This window comes from Sorex araneus, chromosome 10 (assembly GCF_027595985.1).
Source record: "Sorex araneus isolate mSorAra2 chromosome 10, mSorAra2.pri, whole genome shotgun sequence".
Lineage (NCBI taxonomy): Eukaryota > Metazoa > Chordata > Mammalia > Eulipotyphla > Soricidae > Sorex > Sorex araneus.
In genome coordinates this window covers 6,149,631-6,170,230 of record NC_073311.1, presented here as the reverse complement: position 1 = coordinate 6,170,230, position 20,600 = coordinate 6,149,631, and the positions used below count along the sequence as shown (strand labels likewise).

Sequence of the window (20,600 nt, the reverse complement as noted above, 5' to 3'; positions counted from 1 at the left end):
AAAACAGGGATCATAAAATTCTTCATTTTTATTCTGGATATCCAGCTGCAGTCTTGTAGGAAAAAATGTTTCATAAGAGAGGCAAGAGGAAAATTAATATTGAAAATGTACCCACACTGAAAACAAGTAACTGATCAATTACTTGGCAGAATTTCAGCAGAAAGAAAAAGTTCCATATGGCTGTATTTATTACCAAATGGCTCAGGATACAGAAATTATGATGAGACAAAATTCTTTAGACTCAATTGAAAAAATCTTATCAGAGCAATTAAAGGAGCAATGAACTGGACTGGAGAAACAGGACGGGGATTAAGGCTTTTGCCTCCAGTGCAGCCAATCCTGTTTCATCCTTGGCCTTGCAGGTCCCTCTGAACACTGCCGGGTGTGGCCCCTGAGCACCCACAGATCCTGAGCGTGGCTCGTCCCCTGGCCAGTAGGACAGAATCTCTGGGAGGGCCCGAGCTTGCAACCAGGCCCATCCAAAGGCTGACACCACCAGTGTCAACGTCCCTCCACCAGAGCTCTCAGATTCCCTCTTCTACACCCCCCCCCCAGCCCCCAGCCTACCATCCTGTGCACCTTTTGAATCTGGTTATTAAAATCTGGGTCTCGCAATTTCAGAGTTGTTCACTCTGTGGTTGGGATACTTGGCTCGATCATTCCTTGACAGAATTGTGTATCTGAGTGCCCTTAACCCCTGCCCCCACTGCTTCTCATCTGTCTCTTCTCCCCTTCCCTTCACTCCATTTCTTCTCTTCTCCCCCTCCACTCCCGAGTCTAGGGTGATCTAGGCATCCCTCCTTTAAATTATTGCACTTCCTCATCCAGTTGCTCTGAATACCGCAGAAAAATGATATCGGCCTGTGTAACATCACTTTTTCCTTCTATTTGCAGATATTTTTGGATTTGAGGAGAGCAAATCTTTGCTGGTTTCATCTCTAAGCTCAGAAAACGTAAGTTAACAACTGGGCCATGCCATCTACATCTGCATAAATTATGCAGCGTGTTCAATCTGGGCAATCAGTTCATAAAGAGAATAGTGGATATACACGTGGGGTGTTCTAACTGCTCTGTTGTCACACTTCTCGTAGAGAAAAGAGCTGTGAGATAAATGTATGAAAGTAGGTTATATGCTCTGTTTTGCATCAGAGTACTTACAAAACTCAAGTCTAGCAATCATTTGTTTAACATCTATCTTTTCCACTTTAAGTTCCAAAGAGGAAGTACTCTATATGGCTTCTCAAGGGCCATGCCACATCATCTTTTGTTTTGTTTTGTTGGGTCACACCCAATGGTGCTCAGGGCTAACTCCTGGCTCTGTGGTCAGGCAGTACATGGCAAGGCTTGGGTTCAACTGAATCCAGTTCAATTGCATTCGAGGCAAAAGCTGTTGCTGTACTACCTCAACAGCCCTGCACGGTAACTTTTGAAATGACTGCATCATCCTTTTCATAACTCCAGATTGTACACCCCTGTGATCAACTGGTTTTGGGGTGTACATTTTCTCCTATTCATCTAACTACCAAGAGCATCTTAGAAACATATACAGTTTGGACCCTCTGCTCCTAAAGACTTTGATTCCAGAGGTCTTCTAACCCTTCTTGGCACCCAGAGCAGCTTCTTACAGCAATGCATCTGGACTGAGAGCTGGGCTACAACTCCGCGCTGCCTGGGGATGGATTTTTCCTCTCCACCCTGTTTTTCTGCACGGAAAATGGTGGTGGCAGCAATATCCACATGGCAAGAGCTACCTTCTAAGACTCCTAACCCAGAGGTACGGTTTTTGCAGTTTGTGGCTCACAGGCAATCATGGGAAGTGGGCGTTACTGGCACACCCTCAGTAAGATAAGATCCGGAGCTGCTGAGCATGAAATGGACCCTCTGCTCCTAAAGATTTTGCTTCCAGAGGTCTTCTAACCCGTTTTGGCACCCAGAGCGGCTTCTTACAGCAATGCATCTAGACTGTGAACTGAGCTAAAATATCAGAAATCCAAAACCATACGGCCTCGAGTTTATAGAGTCTTCATTCTCAGCAATGAAAAGAAATTATTAAATGATGCCTTATCAGCAGGTCTGATTGTTGGGGGAAAATTCCAAACAATAATAGTGAGTTCTCTATTAAAATATTGAATGTATTCAAAGTATAGAGAGAATAAAGTGAAGATCATCAGCTACTTAGGTGGGGGCTGGGTGGGAGGGGGGTATTTTGGGGTTCTTGGTGGTGGAACATGTGCACTGGTGAAGGGATGGGGGTTCAATCACTATATGACTGAGACTTTAAAAAAAAAGAAACATATACAGTTTAACTGTGGCATTTTCCTCTCTGAGTAAAAATAAAATACCACCGTTTTAATAAATGGTGGTGTTTTAGAATGAACACTATAGTGATTGTTAATTCCCTTTTTAATATGAAAAATAAGAAACTTAAGTACTTACATCAATTAAGTCTGAAAGATCATGAATATAATACTTGAAAACGGAGGCATTGGTTGCTTCAAGGGTTAGGAGATATTCATTCCGAGCCTTAATTGATTTTAGCTTATTTTCCGAGTACTTGGCTTGTCTCTGGAAATGAAGATGATGCACGGGAAGACACAAAGTCATCTTTAAGCAATACAGAGGAAAGTACACACATTAGAATCCAAAGCAATTTATTCTACATATACAAGTGACCTTCAAAGTGCTTTGAGAAAAATACATTTTAAATAACAAATTCAAATTACCCAGCTAGAGAGTGACAACAAGGTCTGTGGGCTTCAGGCCCATTTGCAATGAAATTGTTTCCTTAATATTCAGGTCTCTACATTTATATCAAACACCTGGCATTCTCCACTCAGTGGCACCCAGCTGTTAGGACATGGTTACTATAGCACGGTAGCACTATTGTCCCATTGTTCTTCGATTTGCTTGAGCGGGCACCAGTAACATCTCCATTGTGAGAATTGTTGTTACTTTTTTTGTCATATCGAATATGCCACAGGTTGCTTGCCAGGCTCTGCCATGCAGGCGAGATACTCTCGGTAGCTTGCCGGAGTATCCAAGAGGGGTGGAGGAATCAAACCTGGGTCAGCTTCATGCAAGGCAAACACCCTAACTGCTGTGCTATTGCTCCAGTCCATGGTTACTATACTGCTTAAAAACTTTTTATTCCCGTGGGAGGAAACATTTCCCACTTATTTCCAGTGTGTGCCCATCAGCTCACCGGGCTGTGTTCTTAGTAGGGTTCCTTCAGAGAACAGAGAGGCCCTGCAAGACAGTCTGACGTACCTTTTCTTTCATTTTTTCAATTTTCTTTACAGAGCTTCGTCGCTGGTGTCTTTCTTCTAGTATAATGTGAAAGACGGTATCACCAGATCTTCCAATTTGCTTCTCTTCTTGCTTCTCAGCTTCTTTCAGCTTGCTCTCTGCACTGATGCTCTCTGCATGATACATATGGTATGTTTTCATCACCTGTAAAAATGGGACCCAAATGGTTACAAGATGTCTGTCTATCACCTAGGGAATGAATGGAAACTATTAATGATGTATGTATTAAAAAATACTGCCTTCCAACTGGTTGGGAGGGAGAGCTGAGTGTTAGTCAAACATGAATTATGGACTATTGCTTCTATAGACAGCAAACAGAACTATGCAAATTCACCTGCCAGAAAAGGCGTTAGGGGATAGGCTTTGATGAAAAAAATGATTTACAGTCTTATGCCTGCTTTAAATGTACTTCAAAAGTTCCCTTAAGCTTAAAAATATTTTTTCTGAGCTCTCCTCTGCATTATTAATTTGCAGAATAAATCCTGGTTCATGGATAAATTTTTGACCAACCTTTGAATTATAAGTCCCAAATCAGCACAACCCTTACTAAAGGAATTTTATTGGATAAAATATACTTGTTAAAATATAAATATAAAGGTTATATATCATATTTAGTTTGAAATTTTTTTCCTGCCACAAAGTTATACTTCCTGCTCAATGGAGAAAACATATGATGCAAAAAAAAAAAAAGAAAATAGAGAAAATGAAAAGCAAACAGAAATAATCACTGCATGATACATATGGTATGTTTTCATCACCTTGAAAATGGGACTTTGGATTCTGATATATTGCCATGCAGGCTTTTTTTTTTTTTCAAACTGCTACACACATATACATACACACTCCAAAATGACACACATTTTTTTCCACTTAAAAATTAACATCAGGGGCCTGAGAAAAGGTCAGCAAGTAGAGTTTTTGTACTACACGCACCCACCCTGGGCTCAATATATAGTCTCTGGCATCACATACAGTCCCCCGAGCCAGAAGCAGTCTCTCAGCACAGATCCATGAGTAGACTCGAGAACTTCTGGACGTGCACCTCCACCCCCACCAAATTAAAATATTTTTAAAAAACATCATACTATATATTTGTAAATGTCCTATCTATTTTTGCTTAATTAGTTCACTGAGTACATTTTCCTCCAATCACTTCATATTCAAAATTTAATTTTAAGAGTTGTGTAGTAATATGACTATGACATAATTTACTTAACTGACTCCCTATTAAGCACTTCAGAATATTTCCATATTTTGCTTTATAAATGAAGTTCTACTTAAAACACTTAAAATATATCCTATTTCTTAAAAATAACACACATAATTTGATCTTTAATAAATTTAGCAATATGGAGGGCGCATATATATATATATATGCATATATATTTGTTTGTTTGTTTTTTTGACCACACTTGGCCATGCTCAGGGTTTACTTCTGGCTCTGTACTCAGGAATTATTCCTAGCAGTACTTGGGGACCATATGGGATTCTGGGGATTGAACCCAGGTCAGCTGCATGCAAGGCAAATGCCCTACCTCCTGTATTATCAGTCCGGCCCCCATAAATATATATAATATATTACATATTATATATTATATATATCCCGTTGCTCATCGATTTGTTCGAGCGGGCACCAGTAACATCTCCGAGAGGGGAGGAGGAATCAAACTCAGGTCGGCCACATGAAAGGCGAATGCCCAACTGCTGTGCTATCGCTCCAGCCCATATATATATATATATTGCTTTTTGGGTCACACCTGGCGATGCACAGGGATCAGTCCTGGCTCTGCACTCAAGAATTACTCCTGGCGGTGCTCAGGGGACCATATGGAATGCTGGGAATTGAACCTGGGTCGGCCGCGTGCAAGGCAAATGCCCTACCCACTGTGTGATCACTCCAGCCCCCCATAAATATTTTTAATGCTGCATTTCCACATCTATTGTAAATGTATATAATGAACCCTCAATTATTAAACATTTATATCATTGACATACGAATGCTCATGCAGGAAATTGTACCAAATTTCTTTTTGTGTGTCAAATTTCTTAGATTAATAATAATTGTGAAGTTAGAGAATTTGCAGTTTTGAGGTCTTTGATATTTTCAGTTTAATATTTTGCTTACATAAAGAGAAAATTAGTTACCTCTAAGAGTGTTTTAAGTAAACAGACAATAAAATTTTTCTTAATCAATACTTCTATTATTCTTGTAATTCATAACTGTCAATAATATCTATCTTAGAAAGAGAAGATTAACTATCACAGATAAAATCAGAAGTTTCACTTGGAAGAGAGCACAGTTTTCTAATGCAAGTTCTATCTGCTTTCATCTGCAGAGTCAGATATCTAGGTCGATACTGAACTCTATGTATTACTTATGGTCACCTTAATTATACTCCTTAAAAGATACAACATACACAAGACATTATGATTCCAATGCAATTGATTTATCATGGAACTGAAAGAACTTACTACCGCAAAATCAGTGGGAGGGAGGTATACTTTCTCATAAATTATGTCAAAATCTCATCCACAGAAGACAGATTCTTATTTAATTTGGAAATATTATAACACAGGACCAGCATCCTGAAGGGGTCAGAGAGACTCTCCCTAGGAAGTCTAGTCATCCTTTCCACTGCCAACTTGGTTAAGGAGCAAAGGTCAGTTGAGAAACTTGGAAAGAACTCGTAATGTTTGTTGAAGAATACACATCACCTAGATAGCTTCTAAATAACCTAATTATCAGCAAAATTTATCTTAAGACTGGGCAAACATCTAAAGGCAAGGTTTTTTCATATGAAATCATTCCTTCCTCACCCCTGCTTTCTCCCTGGAGGCCCCACATCTTTGAAGACTGGATATAGGCTCCTAGTTTGTCCCACTTATTTTAGAAATTACAGACATGTGAATTCTCCATATGTTAGCTATTAAATGAAGTGGTTTCCTTCTGCTAATCTGATGTTAATTCATCCATCCATCCTTACAGGAACCCGAGGGGTGCGGATATTCCACTATGCCCCAACATTAAGTTATTCAAGTTATTCAGAGATGTGTGTGTGTGTGGGGGGGGGGGTTGGTTTGGGGTCACCCCAGCAGGGACCAGGACTTACTCCTGGCTCTATACTCAGGGATCGCTCCTAACAGTACTGGGAGCTAAGTGACCATATGTGATCCCAGAGAGCGAACTGGAGGCAGCTGTGTGCAAGGCAAGTGCTTCAATCCCTGAATGATCTCTCTGGTCCTGAGAGACCATTTCATAACTAAGGTATGGTTGCAACAATTGAGATTAATGTAACTCTTTAAAGTAAGACATTGGTCTTTCTCATTTCAAAAGGTGGGTTTTAAAACAGTTGAAGAAGGCATGCATCACTGAAAGTAGTACTATTTAGTCTGGTTGCACCAGATGAAATGGTTGGTTTTTTGGAGGTAACTAAAATGGTGGAAACTCAGCGATAATTTATGGTTGAGCTTCATCCAAGTTCTCAAGATGGCTATTTCCAAGAGTAGAAGGCAGTGGTTAATAAAGAGCTTTACAGGGTTGATGAAAAGCCTAGGGTGTCTTTTCTCGGAAACTTAGGCAGCAAAAATCCCATCCATGACATTGCTGAACAAGAACAAAGGGCGAAACTACAGAGCAGCGATTTTGAGCATGTGTAATTGCAAAGTTGCCTGTTTTCAGTAATTATCCAACCTGTCCAGGGGAAATTTGGTTGACGACTCCAGTTTAAAAGAAAAATAAAACAGCATTCGGAAGCAGCTGGGCAGCTGGGGAATGGAAAGGGAGTCACCCCACAGCTGGGCAAACAGGGAGGTCAGCAATGCACGACACACCTTGTGTCCCGAGGCTTGGCTCTGTTTACAGTCCCTGCCCAAAGCAAACCCACATACCATCTGGGTATGTGGTTCTTGGAGCATCTTAAATTAGGAGGGTGAAAACCCCCACTCCCCCCAGTCCCCCACTCCTTCCTCTCACACACAGAGTTGCCTCATTGAATTCTTTTCAGAGGAATGGAGAAATAAGCAGCTAAGAAGTGACTCCCATCATCATTGGATAAAAAAGTCTCCCTAGCAGCCCACATATCTGAGAAGCCTTTTTTATAGTATGAAACGAACAGCCTGAATTATTTTGTTTTTGCTTTTTGGGTCACACCCGGCAATGCTCAGGGGTTACTCCTGGCTCTGCAGTCAGAGATTACTCCTGGCAGTGCTTGGGGGACCCTATGGGATGCTGGGAATCGAACCTGGGTCGGCCACATGCAAGGCAAACGCCCTCCCTGCTGTGCCATCGCTCCAGCCCCAAGGCCTGAACTCTTGATGCTTGTTTTCCTTGGATGCTGAGAACTACTACCCACACCTAACTTGCACAAACTACGCCTTACAAGAAAGAGACAGATGCCGAGCTGAGTGCCAGCGATCTGTTTCTTGCTGACTAGTCTGGGCTGAAGGGAAAACAGAGGTGCCTGACCCAGTGAAGCAAATAAGGGGTGTGAGGCGCTCACAGCAGGCTCAGCACACAGTGGAGGACCGTCTGCTTAGTGCAACATCATTTCCAGAAAGGAAGTAAGTATCTCCACTCAGTTCTGCAACTTGACTTCGGACTTCCATAATTCTCTACATGCTAATGGTTCACGGGAATGAGTTTTCAAAGTAGGGGGGAAACACTAAAAGCTTTTTGGGAACTCTAATTGCAGATAATGACTCCAAGTCCAAACTGCATTACTAAAAATGTAAACTGTTGACAGAGACAAATGTGTTTTGGGTTTATTATCAAATAATAGTTCTTTTTCAGTAAAGTAAAGGAGAGCTACCATTCTTTAAAGGTGCATTTTGAATAAGTATGCAGCAAAGAAAAAATAATAGCTTCTCTATGAACTTAATGCAAACATAAGCCCTTGCATATGAAGTGGAAAGACAGACATATACTCATTTAAATGTACTCTACTAGCATTTATTTTTGTATTTGAGTTCTTTTCTCTAAAACTTCATGTGTGATTGTCTACTGAACAAACTTATTTCTCCTGCTCCATCAAATCATGAATTTCAGGAGAAATACTATCAAGTGGAAAATGTCATTGTCACAGATTCCTCTGAGACAGGGAAACCCTTATATAATTATTTTCCCACACAAGTTGTAATACACATACATACACATCAACAGACCCACATAATGCCCCCTCCCTCCCTCCCTCCCTCCCTTCCTCCCTTTCTACCATCCCTCCCTCCCTTTCTACCATCCCTTCCTCCCTCCCTCCTCCCCTCCTTCCCTCCACTCCTCCCTCCCTCCCCTGGTAGTCCTATCTGGTAGCTCTCGGAGCTTATTTCTAGAGGTGCACTGAGCTATGCCCTCATATGCTGATGGAACTAGCAGCCTCCACATGCAAAACATGAATTCCAGCCCTGTGAGCTATCTCCGTAGCCCACTCTTGTACTTTAAATTATTTTAAATATTTGTTTAAATTTCAATATTTGTATCAAGAACCCACTATACATCCAAAAATTATTCTGTGCTAGAAAAGGTTAGGTTATAGGTTCTACTTGACTTTTGCCTCGTAGTTAGAACACAGGTTCCAAGAAAGGATCTACCAATTACTAGGCAGGGAAGTTACTGAACTTTCCTGCTGACTTTACAAGTTTTCCATGGACAACCCTATGTGTAGGTATGTCTTAAACTTTGTAGTACTTACTATATATACATAAGTAATCGATACCACTAAACTATGTGTACGTTTATATAATATGTATACATTTAACTTACTGGCCATTACATAATGCTTACTCTATGCTAGATATTATTCTAAGCATTTTAATAGCTAATTATAATCTTTCTGAGAACACTTAAAACATAGGTACCTGTATGTTCCCATAATACAGATGAGGAAAAGTGGGGCACACAGACTAATATGCCCAAGAACACACAACTGGCACCTGGCAACCATAGTGGATATCTAGTATCCTGGCTCATATTTGAAGCTCTGGATTGCTATGCCATAACTTTGGAAAGTCAATTTTTTTTCTTCTTCTAGGTTTTGGCCTCTCACCTGTCAGTGCTCAGGGACTACTCTGGTTCTGTGCTCAGGAGGTTGCTCTGGATAGTGTTAGGGACCTCCAATGATGCAGCAGGCGGTGCTTGGGGGAATCTCGTGTGGTTCTGAAAGTGAAATGGGGCTGGCTGTATGCACGGCAAGTGCTTGAACCTTGTACTGTCTCTTAGGCCCTTGGAAAGTCTAAATCAATGGAAAGTCTTTTACCTGGGGATGGAGATTATCTTGATTGTGCTTAAAAAAAGTAGAAAAAAAGAGTAGGATATTTGTTTTGTTAACATCTGTTTGGTGCTCAGCACCCATAAAGACTTGGTGTCCCTTTATTTGGAGGCAGGTACACTTAGGGCTTCTCAGTGGTGCTTGTGGGCCATGTGGAGTGGGGATGGAATCCACAGCTCCTTCAGCCTTTGAGCTATCTCCCTGGCCTTCCTTTCGTGAGTGTCCCGCACCCACAGAGCCTGCAATGGGACTTAGACCCTCACATAAGCAAGAAAAATGCTTGACTGCTAAGTAACATTCCTGGCTCTGTATTTTCTTTCTTTACTGTGGGAAGGAGGTGCAGTGTGTGTTCGGGTGTGGGCCATACCCAGTTGTGCTCAGGGTCTACTCTGTGCCCCTGGGTTGCTCCTGGCAGTACCAGTGGGATAATGTGGTGCCAGTGACTGAATTGTTGTCGGTGCACACAAGGCAATGCCTTAACTGTGATTCTATCTCTCTGGCCTTCCTCCATTTTCATAAAGGATAATTTTTGGAGAGTAAACAAACGGGTCTTGAGATTCTGCTAGGTCCGTATGAGGGGAGAGGGCACTGAGCTGGCAGGCAGAGGGAAAGGTGAAATGGGGAGTGGGAAGAAGAAAGGTAAGGTGGGAGGGATTCAGTAAAGGGGGTCCAAGGAGGCTTAAAAAGTGGATGGCTGGATAACTGAGCTGAAGAATAGACTGTGGGAAGGGGTTAGGATAGGAAACCTTGAAACCCCACCTAGAAACACAAAGTCTATTTTGGAGGTCTTGTGAATGCACAGAAGAGTAAGCAGGAGCTCTGTAACAATCTGGTGACAATAAATCAGCAGGATGAGTCGGAGTGTGAAGTGATTCACTTCATGTGAATGGAGCAGAAATGGAAATTAAGGGAGAGACTCTAGTCCAGGCCAGCTGGGATTCTGTGCACTGCTCGCGCCTCACTGGTCCTCTGGCTCTGCTGCCTCTGAGGCCGTTTCCCAAGATGCCCACAGCAGGGAGACCTCCTCCAGGATCTCGTCCTTCTCCATTTAGTTGGATTCATCCTCCTGGGCACATCCCGATCTCACCAAGTGTTCAGTGGTCCTCGGCTGCCCAGTCAGAGTGCGCTTGTTCTGCCAACCACATGTCCTACTCATTGACAGAACCTCAGACCCTGCCAAGTCTGGTGGTATCTGTGCACCATCTGCTATGATAGAATATAAGTTCAGCTAGGGGACCAACTTTATCATGGCTCCCCTCAGATCCTTCCTTCCTACTGTCTTCTATAGCGTAGAAGTAATACAGGTGTTTGGTGACAATCGAATGAAGGACAAAATCCATTTGACTGTCAGCATGTCACTGACAAATGTTTACTACATACAGAGTATGCGCCTAAATACCTAGTATTGTCCCTCTCTGGACCCAGTACCCAAAAGGCTACAGCAAAGGCCTGGAAAGAGAGATCAAGAGCTGCAACACAGGGTTTGGTCATGAAAGCTAGCACCGAATGCTAAACACTGCTTGAGTGTCCCGCCCTCACCAACCTTCCCACACCCTCCTCCAATGGCACCACTCTTTAGGGGTGGATTATGGGATTAAAGACAGTCCTAAGTCATTTGTGAAATGACAGCTTCCATGGACAGTTGGCATCAGAATTCATGGGCCCTCTGCCCTCTCATTCCCCATGTGTGATGGAGTGTGTGTGTGTGTGTGTGTGTGTGTGTGTGTGTGTAGAAGGCACCCATGACAGACTATGTCAACTGATGACAGCCCTGCCAGTCTATGTCAACTAGTGTCAGTACCAGGCTGTGCCAACACGTGCCAGCCTTGCCAGTCTGTGCTTCTCGGCCTGGTCTTAGATGATGTAACATCATCAGCATGATTGTGATTTGTCCCAGCTGCAGGGCAGACTCCAAGGAATGATTGAGGATGGGTCTTAATTGCCAGATAATGCCACTCAATGCCAACCTGTGCCAGTCAGTGCCACCATGCTAATGTGGCATGCCAGGAGCTCAACACATGCAGCCTTCTTGCTCTTTAGCATATTGAGCCAGTCTGGGTGTAAATCAGCTTCCGCTCAGGACACCTGGGTTTGCTTCCCTGCCCCACTGCTTCCTCACCGGGTGAGTTCTTAGAGTTCCATTCCTCCCATTGAAATGGGATTAAATATGTAAGTGCATAAAGGGTGGGAAGTGTTTCATGTTTCCCTTAAGACATGTGACAATTATGGGTCAATTTTTGGTGTCTTTTATTTTCATTTGTGGCACATAGGACAGAAACAAATAGTTGATTCCCAAGGTCAGGAGTGGTTAGTGGGACTATGATGACAATCATTATATCACTGTATCACTGTCATCCCATCGTTGCTTGATTTACTCAAGTGGGAACTAGTAACGTCTCTGTTACACTCAGCCCTGAGATTTTAGCAGCCTCTCCTTACTCGTCTTTTCCAATGATTGGAGACTCTTTCAGGGTCAGGGGAATGAGACCTATCGTTACTGTTTTTGGCATATCAAATATGCCACAGGTAGCTTCCCAGGATCTGCCATGTGGGTGGGATACTCTCAGTAGCTTGAGATTGGGCCACATCAGCTGTACTTCGGGCTTACTCCTAGCTTGGTGCTCAGGGATCACTCCTGGCGGTGCACAGGGGACCATCCTCTCCCTGAGTTTGTATGGCCCTCAATAAGTCAATGATAGTAGAGCTTACAAAATTTCACTATATTTGCAAAGTCATATTCACAGGATTTGAAAGACAACACTGGTGGGTAGACGCTCAGATTCACAGGTAGCCTGCTGGGTTGAAATCTTGTTTCTATGTTACTTGCTGTATGATATTGGGTAAGTAACAGTGTTTCTGTGCCTAGTTTCCTCAGCATAGCAGTATTTTTTACTGCATAGGGTAGCATAAGGATTAAATGTCAACATTTATGCAAAAAACAGAAAAAAAGCTTGACCCATGACAAGTGCAAAGCAACTGCCAGCTACTGATATTTGAAAAAAACACCATAAAATAATTCATTTAGATAACAGCTAACTTCTCCAAGACTGAAAAAGATGATTAATTCTAACAGAAGTAAAGGGAAATAAATAGGGGAAATTTCCATTTATATGTATATTCAGATTTTTTTAGCAAAGCTTTTTACAATAAGCCAAAAGATCAGGACAAACAAATGGAGAGCATGAGGTGCTGTCTCTGTGGCTGCATTAGAGTAACAAAATAACGATGCATGTTGTGAGTTCACGGAAATCAGCAAGATCATCTGAATTTATTATCAAGTTATATTTATAATCTAAACACTTGACAAAGACGTTTTCTGGGCCTGGAGGGTTTGTTGTCTGGGGACTGCCAACCGCCCACTGACAGGGCTGCAGAGATGCAGAGTTAAAGAAACTACGGGGAAAAGAGAACACGTCCACAGTGCAGGCACGGAGACGAACGCCATGCTGCTCGGAGCAGTGCTAAAGCTTCTCTCCCAGGAGCAACAGTTCAGTGTTTTTAAGGCGACGTGCCTAGGTTGGTGAGATCAAAACAGACTGGATTTTGGTCCTGGATTTGCTGCAAATTAGCTTGTCACTTCTGTTATTCTGATTCTCAATTATTCTGATCTTCAATGTGAGCCTTCATTATTTGGGACGGCAACCAGAAATTTCCCTACTGGTTCAAACTGATGGTATAGGGGCTCAAAGGAAGGAGCTCAAACACTTTGAAAAGAAAAAGCACAAAGTAGAGGCCTGAACACAGAGGGAGAAACTGGTGGATAATGTCCGGGTGCAGAAGACTTCTTGAGAAAAGCACAGTATTATGTTCTGCTAAAAGAGGAACTGGGGCTGGAGTGATAGCATAGCGGGTAGGGCGTTTGCCTTGCACGCGGCCGACCCGGGTTCAAATCCCAGCATCCCTTATGGTCCCCTGAGCACCGCCAGGAGGAATTCCTGAGTGCAGAGCCAGGAGTAACCCCTGTGCATTGCCAGGTGTGACCCAAAAACCAAAAAATAAATAAATAAATAAATAAAAAATAAAAGAGGAACTTTAATAAAGTAAAAGTAAAGCAAATAATGTAGGGTAGCTTGGAGGAATCTATAAAAATAGAATCCATATTGCCATTCACATTTCTGTTTTCTGTTAGAGATTCACTGCTTTTTTCTCCATCTGCAAGAGCCAGTGTTCGTGGGGGACACGTGTCAGACAGGCAAGGGGGTGAGCTCACCTGACCCCCAGCTTTCTCACCTAGGGAGAAGGCATTCGGGTATGGGTTCTCTTGGGCCTTTTCTAACTCCATGAAATCCAATCAGCTCCTGATTTCAGGTAATACCCTTGTAACAAATAAATTCTTATTTGGAGAGAAGTATGGTGTGTGTGTGTGTGTGTGTGTGTGTGTGTGTGTGTGTGTGTGTACTTCTCAGTGGCTAAGTGGATTGATTTTTCTCAGTGTCAGGGTAGATGGCAGATACATTTTAACCTAATTATCTCCCCATGCTGCTGCTGTTTGAGCCAGCAAACAGGACGTCAGGCTAGGGGGAGAATATAAGGTACATCCTTGAATTCTCCTTGGGCTTGGGGGTCATAAGTCATCTGCCTGGCTCTAAAGAAAAGACCTACAAATGAAAAGTGCCCACACACACTAACACGCTGTTATAATGATGAACCTTATGCTGGATTATCGATCACTGTAGTGACTTTAATTAGCTCCTAAACTGGTTAGTGATCAATCTCTAAGTGCTCATTAAGGAGAAAAATCCAAGAACTATTTGGGAGGGGCAAAAGCTGATACCCTTAGGATTGGTCTCTTGTTTTTGATGGTTATGTGAAAGCATGATATTTAGTTATATTTTTTCTTTTTTTGGGGAATAGGGGTGCTGGGGGACCTTGCTGTGCTCAGGGATTACTGACTGCACCCAGGGACTATGCCTGGGAGTGCTTGGGTGATGACATGGGGTGCCAAGATCACATCTGAGTCAGTCACGCGCAAGGCTGTACCCTCTATACTTCCCCGCCACACCATCTCTCTTGCCTTTAGTCATCGTTATCAAAATGCTAAATTTAACAATAATCTTCAACTGAAAATAAAAAGGACAATGAGTTTTACTGATTTTTTTCTGCTTTCATAAGACATTTAATGAAAACCAACAAATCTGTCCTAAACAATAAATTTCTTCTTACGTCTTATTTTTAAAAGTGTATTTGTAAAAAGAATAAATGGAATCAATTAATCTGAACCTGTACTGACTCTATTTCCAGCAGTCACTAGAGGCAGTTTCTAATTTAAGTGTCTGAGTCATCGACAGGGGCTATTGGTTTTATTTATCCCCATGAACTCTTCATATCCCGCAAAAATTCCCACAATGTTCTGTTCAAAAATCGGTCCATTGCTATTTGATTCCATTAACTCTATTACTTGAAATCCAATAATATTTCTTGATACTAGCTCATCAGTGGCAAAGAGGAATTTTTCATGAGAGCAATTAGCATGTTGGGGTGGCACCTGCCCTCTCTGTAGTCTTCAGAGATTTCTAATATGAAATAAATGGCATCTGATCCAGGGAATTCTCATTTTGCAAAAGAGATTTAGCTTCCCTCTCTCCCGAGTCCTTCCTCTTTAGGTGTAAGGACAGAGTGGAGGGCCAGTCCCCTCTCCCTGTTCCCACGGCAACGCCCAGCTGAGCCCTTGGCCATGTGGCCGTGCGCAGAGCCTTCCACACAGGCCTTGTGGCTTCACTTGTCTCCACTCTCTTTCACACACTTGCCTCTTTTCAGAGCATCCTTCCCACCTTTCCTTTGTCCCTACACTCAGGTGACAGCTCCCACCAGGAGGCTCCCAGAGAGGCCCCGTGCTTACACAGAGAGAGGGGACAAAAAGCCAGGCCTGGAAATATCTTACTCCTATAGGGCGGGTTCTCAGCTGGAGAAACTGGAATCTCCCCCAGGACATATGACCACGGGCCTGTGTGCTCGCCAACAGTGACCTTTGAGAACCTTAGATTGGCTGAAGGGCCTCTGCCAGTCATTTGGTGTATATTATTTGGATGCACCAGAGACAACCTGTAATCATTTCACAGTGGGGCTGGCGAGATAGTACAGGGGTTGAGGCACTTTTTCTTGCATGTGGTTGGCCTGATTCTATTCTGGGGCCACATACATTCTCAAGCACTGCCAGGCGTGATCACAGATCTAGGCGTGAGCATAGAGTGCCACAGAGGATTGCCCCCTGACCAAAGTTATTTCTCAGAGTCAAGGCAACAAAGATTTTAGTGATTTCCATCTAACTTCGAGACAAGGAATACATTTGGAAATTTGGGATCAATACCAAAGAATGACATTCCATAAATCCTGAACTACACAAATCACAATCCCTCTTCACATACTTCCTGCCTCCCTATCCACTCTAAGACAAAGAAGGAGAATGTTATTTATTTGTTTATTTTTAAAGATTTTTTTTTTAATTGAATCACTGTGAGATAGACCCTTACAAAGCTGATCACGGTCAGGTTTCAGTCATATAGTGTTCCAACACCCATTCCTCCACCGATGGACATTTCCCAGCACCAGTGTTCCATTTCCCTCCCATCACCCCACTACTCCTCCCCCCACGCCCAAAATGCCTCTATGGAAGGCGCACTCTCTCTCTCTCTCTCTCCCTCTCTCTGTCTCTCTCTCTCTCTGTCTCTCTCTCTCTCTCTCTGTCTCTCTCTCTCTGTCTCTCTCTGTCTCTCTCTTTCTCTCTCTCTCTCTCTCTCTCTCTCTCTGTCTCTCTCTCTCCCTCTGAACACTGTTTAAAGGCAGAGCTCGGCATCAAAGAGAGTACCAAGGTTGAGGGCTTTCTTAGCATGCAGCTGTGACTCTGGTTCAAATAGCGTGCCCCTGGAGCACCAAGAATAGTGTGGTCTCTGAGCACTCCAGGCAGGTATGTGTCCCCCACAAATAAAGTAAAAGAGAGTCCATTCAGTTTTGGAATAGCCTGCATGTTCAACTCAGGAATCAAATGGTTAGAGTTCATGTTCTACCTATCAGCTTCCAAAGTTTTCTCATTTCTTATTTGAAATAAAAATTGTAGCTCTAAAGTTGTTGTAGGAGATTAAAAAAGAAAATTAAGTCACTTCAAGCATTTGTAGTAGTAGCTAGTACACAGTGAATGCTTCATGGCTGCCATGGCGATGAATGAACCACCCCACCCCCAATCACCTATTTTAAGCCCATAACAGCCTTAGATCTTCCAATGCATATTTACTCTCACACACGTGAAAGGCCAAGAGGAGAGGGATAGGCTTTGTCTTAATGGCCAAAGAAACTGAGCTGCAAAGAGACTTAATCCTTGTTCAGCAAGCCAACAGAGAAAGCCACAGAGAAGGCCATTCCAAAAGACCTTGTCTCTAAAAGGGTTTCTTACAAAGTCTTCAGAGGCCTGAAATACTAGTTTAATCTACTGAAAATAATACCCGAGAGCTGGCACTGGGAGTATGTATTAACTGGAGTCACACCGAACACAGTGGCGGCACAAGTTGCAATGGAAAAGTTTTAACTAGTTGGCAACAAGGAGGGGAAAGCACATGTATAATGAAAGCCCGACTAATTTACTAGAATTTCAAAGCCACCTGCAATTTTAAACATCTAATTCTTCTCAGCAAAATCTCCAATGCCATGTGTGTACCAGGCGTCAAAGGTGTAAGGTTCAGTATATGAAATATGTGAACCCTGGACATAACCCTATGGAATCTTAAAATCACAAAAGCCTTCCCAGGGGCTGGAGCAATAGTACAGTGGGTAGGGCATTTGTCTTACATGAGGCCTACCTGGGTTTGATCCTGCGCATCCCACATGGTCCCTCAACCAACACCAGGAGTAATTTCTGAGTGCAGACCTAGGAGTAAGCCCTCAGCACTGCCGGGTATGGCCCCCAACCATCAACCCCCCCTCTCCAGAAAAAAAAAATCCCTCCCAATCTAAGTTTTTGGGAAAATGAATGTGGAATCCCTTTTTCAAAAAAAGATGATTTGACACATATATGTTATCTCTTGAACTCAGTATTTGTCATCTCGTTATGATGAAAATATGAGGAAAACCATGGACGTCGAAGGTCTTCGTTAATTTTTGTAAGAGTCTATAGCATTCCCAAACATCTTTCAATTAGTTATGTAACCAAGTTCTGCTCCCTCTGTTCTTTATGACTTCATTTAAATATTAACTATTTCCTGACAGCCTTCTGACCACTCCCTTTCCCTTTCTCTCTAGACAGGGCTTCAGAGCACAGTGCCTCCATGTTCGTTGGCTCTGCTGTTCCTTTCTCCTCAAATGCTACCCCACCCTGATCTCTTCTCTTACTGAAAGTCTACCCTCTGTCAGACCTTTCTTTCATGAATCTTTCTCAGTAAGCAGTGTGGACATCTCCTTTTGGATCTTCAAAGCCTCCTCCCTCATCTGTCTCTTGGTACAGAATGATCTACCTTTTGTTTAACAACAATGAACAGGAAAGACTTCAGAGGATTTCCAGGAGGGCCTATAAGAGAGCCCATGGGATGGGAAAGAATATTTACCCAAAACCACTTGATAAGGGGTTAATATCCTGAATATATGAGACACTAGTAGAATTGTACAAGAAAACTGTTTAATTGTACAAGAAAAAAAACCCTCCAGCCCCATCAAAAAATGAGAAGAAATGAACAGAAGCTTCCTCAAAAAAGAAACAGAAATGGCGAAAAGGCACATGAAAAAGTGCTCTACATCACTAATCATCAGGGAGATGCAAACCAGAACAACAATGTGATATCATCTCACACCACAGAGGCTGGCTCACATCAAAAAGAACAAGAACATCCAGTGCAAGTGCAGATGTGGGGAGAAAGGGACGCTCTTTCATTGTTGGTGGGAATGTTGACTGTCAAGCCTTTTTGGAAAACAATATGGGCATTCCTTCAAAAACTAGAAATACAGCTTCCAAATGACCCCACAATACCACTTATGGGAATATAATCTGAGGGTGCAAAAAAAGCACAGTAGAGAGTTGGGATGGGGGACATATACTGGGGACATTGGTGTGGAAAATGTGCACTGGTGGAGGGAGGAGTATTCAATCATTGTATGATTGAAACTCAAACATGAAAGCTTTGTAACTGTATCTCATGGTGATTCAATTGAAAAAAAAAAAAAAAGATGGCCTGTAGGGGCTGAGATGATAGATCAACAGCCTGGAACAGCCACTGCACATGGGAGCCTGGCTCAATCCCTCTTCTGGCACCCGAGTTCCCTACCAACACCCCTGCTCACTGCTGGGTGTGACTCCACCCCTAAACAAGCACAGACTTGTTTTTTAATAATTTGATTCCACAGGCAAAGATAAAAAAACAAAAATAAATAGTACTATATCAGATGAGAAGGCTTTTGCACAGCAAAAGAAGTTTGGGCTTAAATACGAAGATGTCCTACCGAAGGGGAGAAAATATTTAAACACCATATAGCAGAAAAAGGACTATTAAACAGCATATATAAAGCACTCACAATACTCGGCAACAAAAAAGAAAAAAAAAAAAGATCCAGTAACACCATCAAGAAATGAGGAGAGAAAATGAAAGACAATTTCAGAAGACATGGCATAGAAAATGTGCTCCTGATCATTTTTTATTATGGAAATTCAAATAAAAGTGACAGTGAGGTATTATCTCACACTGTCTGATATATGCACTGAAAATAGCATATATCAGAAAGACTGGAAACAACCAGTGCTGGAGGGGATGTGGTGAGAGAGGAACCTTCCTTCATTGTTGGTAGAACACTTTCTGGCTCGACCTCTCAGAAAAGTAAGAATGGAGGTTCCATATACCCAGCAATCTCACTTCTTGGCATCTCCCCACAAACACAAAAACATTAATTTGAAAATATATATGCACACCTATGTCCATAGTAGTACTGAGTTAAGCAACAACAACATCAACAAAACAAGATATGGAAACAGCCCAAATACCCAATGAGGAATGAATGGAAAGTATCAAATGATAGCAAACTCTTGACCTTGGATTACAGAACCAGGAAGGTGGAGTAAGCGAGTAGTGGGGGAGGGAGAAAGAAGGGGCAGGCTGGCGGTGACACAAGAACACTGGTGGAAAGACTTGGGCACTCAGGTGGTGAAGAGGAATGGAAACTGTCCATCTAAACCAGAACTATTAACACGTCTTTAAACATGAGACCCAAACTATAATACTGAAATACAAAAACAAAGACAAAAATACATTCACCAAGTGGATAGCGTGGGGAGATGGATGGGGACCCCCTGGACAGTGTAAAGGAACGCTGACTCTAGAGGTGTGGTGGAGCTGGCACATCATGTGCCTGATGCTCTTTTATTACTATTGTTATTATTATTATTATTAGTAGTAGTAGTAGTAGTAGTAGTAGTAGTAGTAGTATTTTTTCAAAAAAGAATTTGTCACACCCAGCTATGCTCCAGGCTTACTCCTGGCTCTGCACTTAGGGGTCACTTGTAGTGGGCTTGGGCACCACATGGATTGAACCGGGCCAGGCAAGTGCACTACCCACTGGACTATCGCTCCAAACCCCTGAATTTCTATTACTAACAGTACTGTAAATCAGGGACTGGAGCAATAGCACAGCAGGCAAGGCATTTGCCTTGCAAGCGGCCGACCCGGGTTCAATTCCTCTGTCCCTCTCGGAGAGCCCAACAAGATACCAAGAATAAGCCCCCTGCACAGCAGAGCCTGGCAAGCTACCCATGGCATATTTGATATGCCAAAAACAGTAACAAGTCTCACAATGGAGACGTTACTGGCGCCCGCTCGAGCAAATCGATGAACAATGGGATGACAGTGCTAGAGTGCAATGCAGTGCTACTGTAAATCAGAGTGCCTAAATAAAAAAAAAACTTTAAAAAACATACTTCAGTTTTATGTACTAGGAGTTTCCAACAAGTTATTTAATGACAGAATTAAAAAAAAAACTTAACAGCACATAGAAAGAGAGAGATGGAGAGAGAGAGAGAGGAAGAGATGGGGAGGGAGGGGGAGAGAGAGAGATGGGAGACAGGGA

General features: G+C 42.6%; 1 protein-coding gene across 6 annotated transcripts in view; it reads right to left on the bottom strand.

Annotated features, from left to right (window-relative positions):
* SRGAP1 (SLIT-ROBO Rho GTPase activating protein 1) overlaps positions 1-20,600 on the bottom strand; it is a 324,413-nt gene that overhangs the window by 100,682 nt on the left and 203,131 nt on the right. For all 6 annotated transcript variants that reach the window (XM_004602634.3, XM_055118174.1, XM_004602635.3 and 3 more), the window contains 2 exons: positions 3,268-3,450; positions 2,437-2,565 (listed from right to left, as the gene is read on the bottom strand). In XM_004602634.3, the coding sequence (XP_004602691.2) occupies positions 2,437-2,565; positions 3,268-3,450 (312 nt within the window). The remainder of the gene's footprint in view (positions 1-2,436; positions 2,566-3,267; positions 3,451-20,600) is intronic.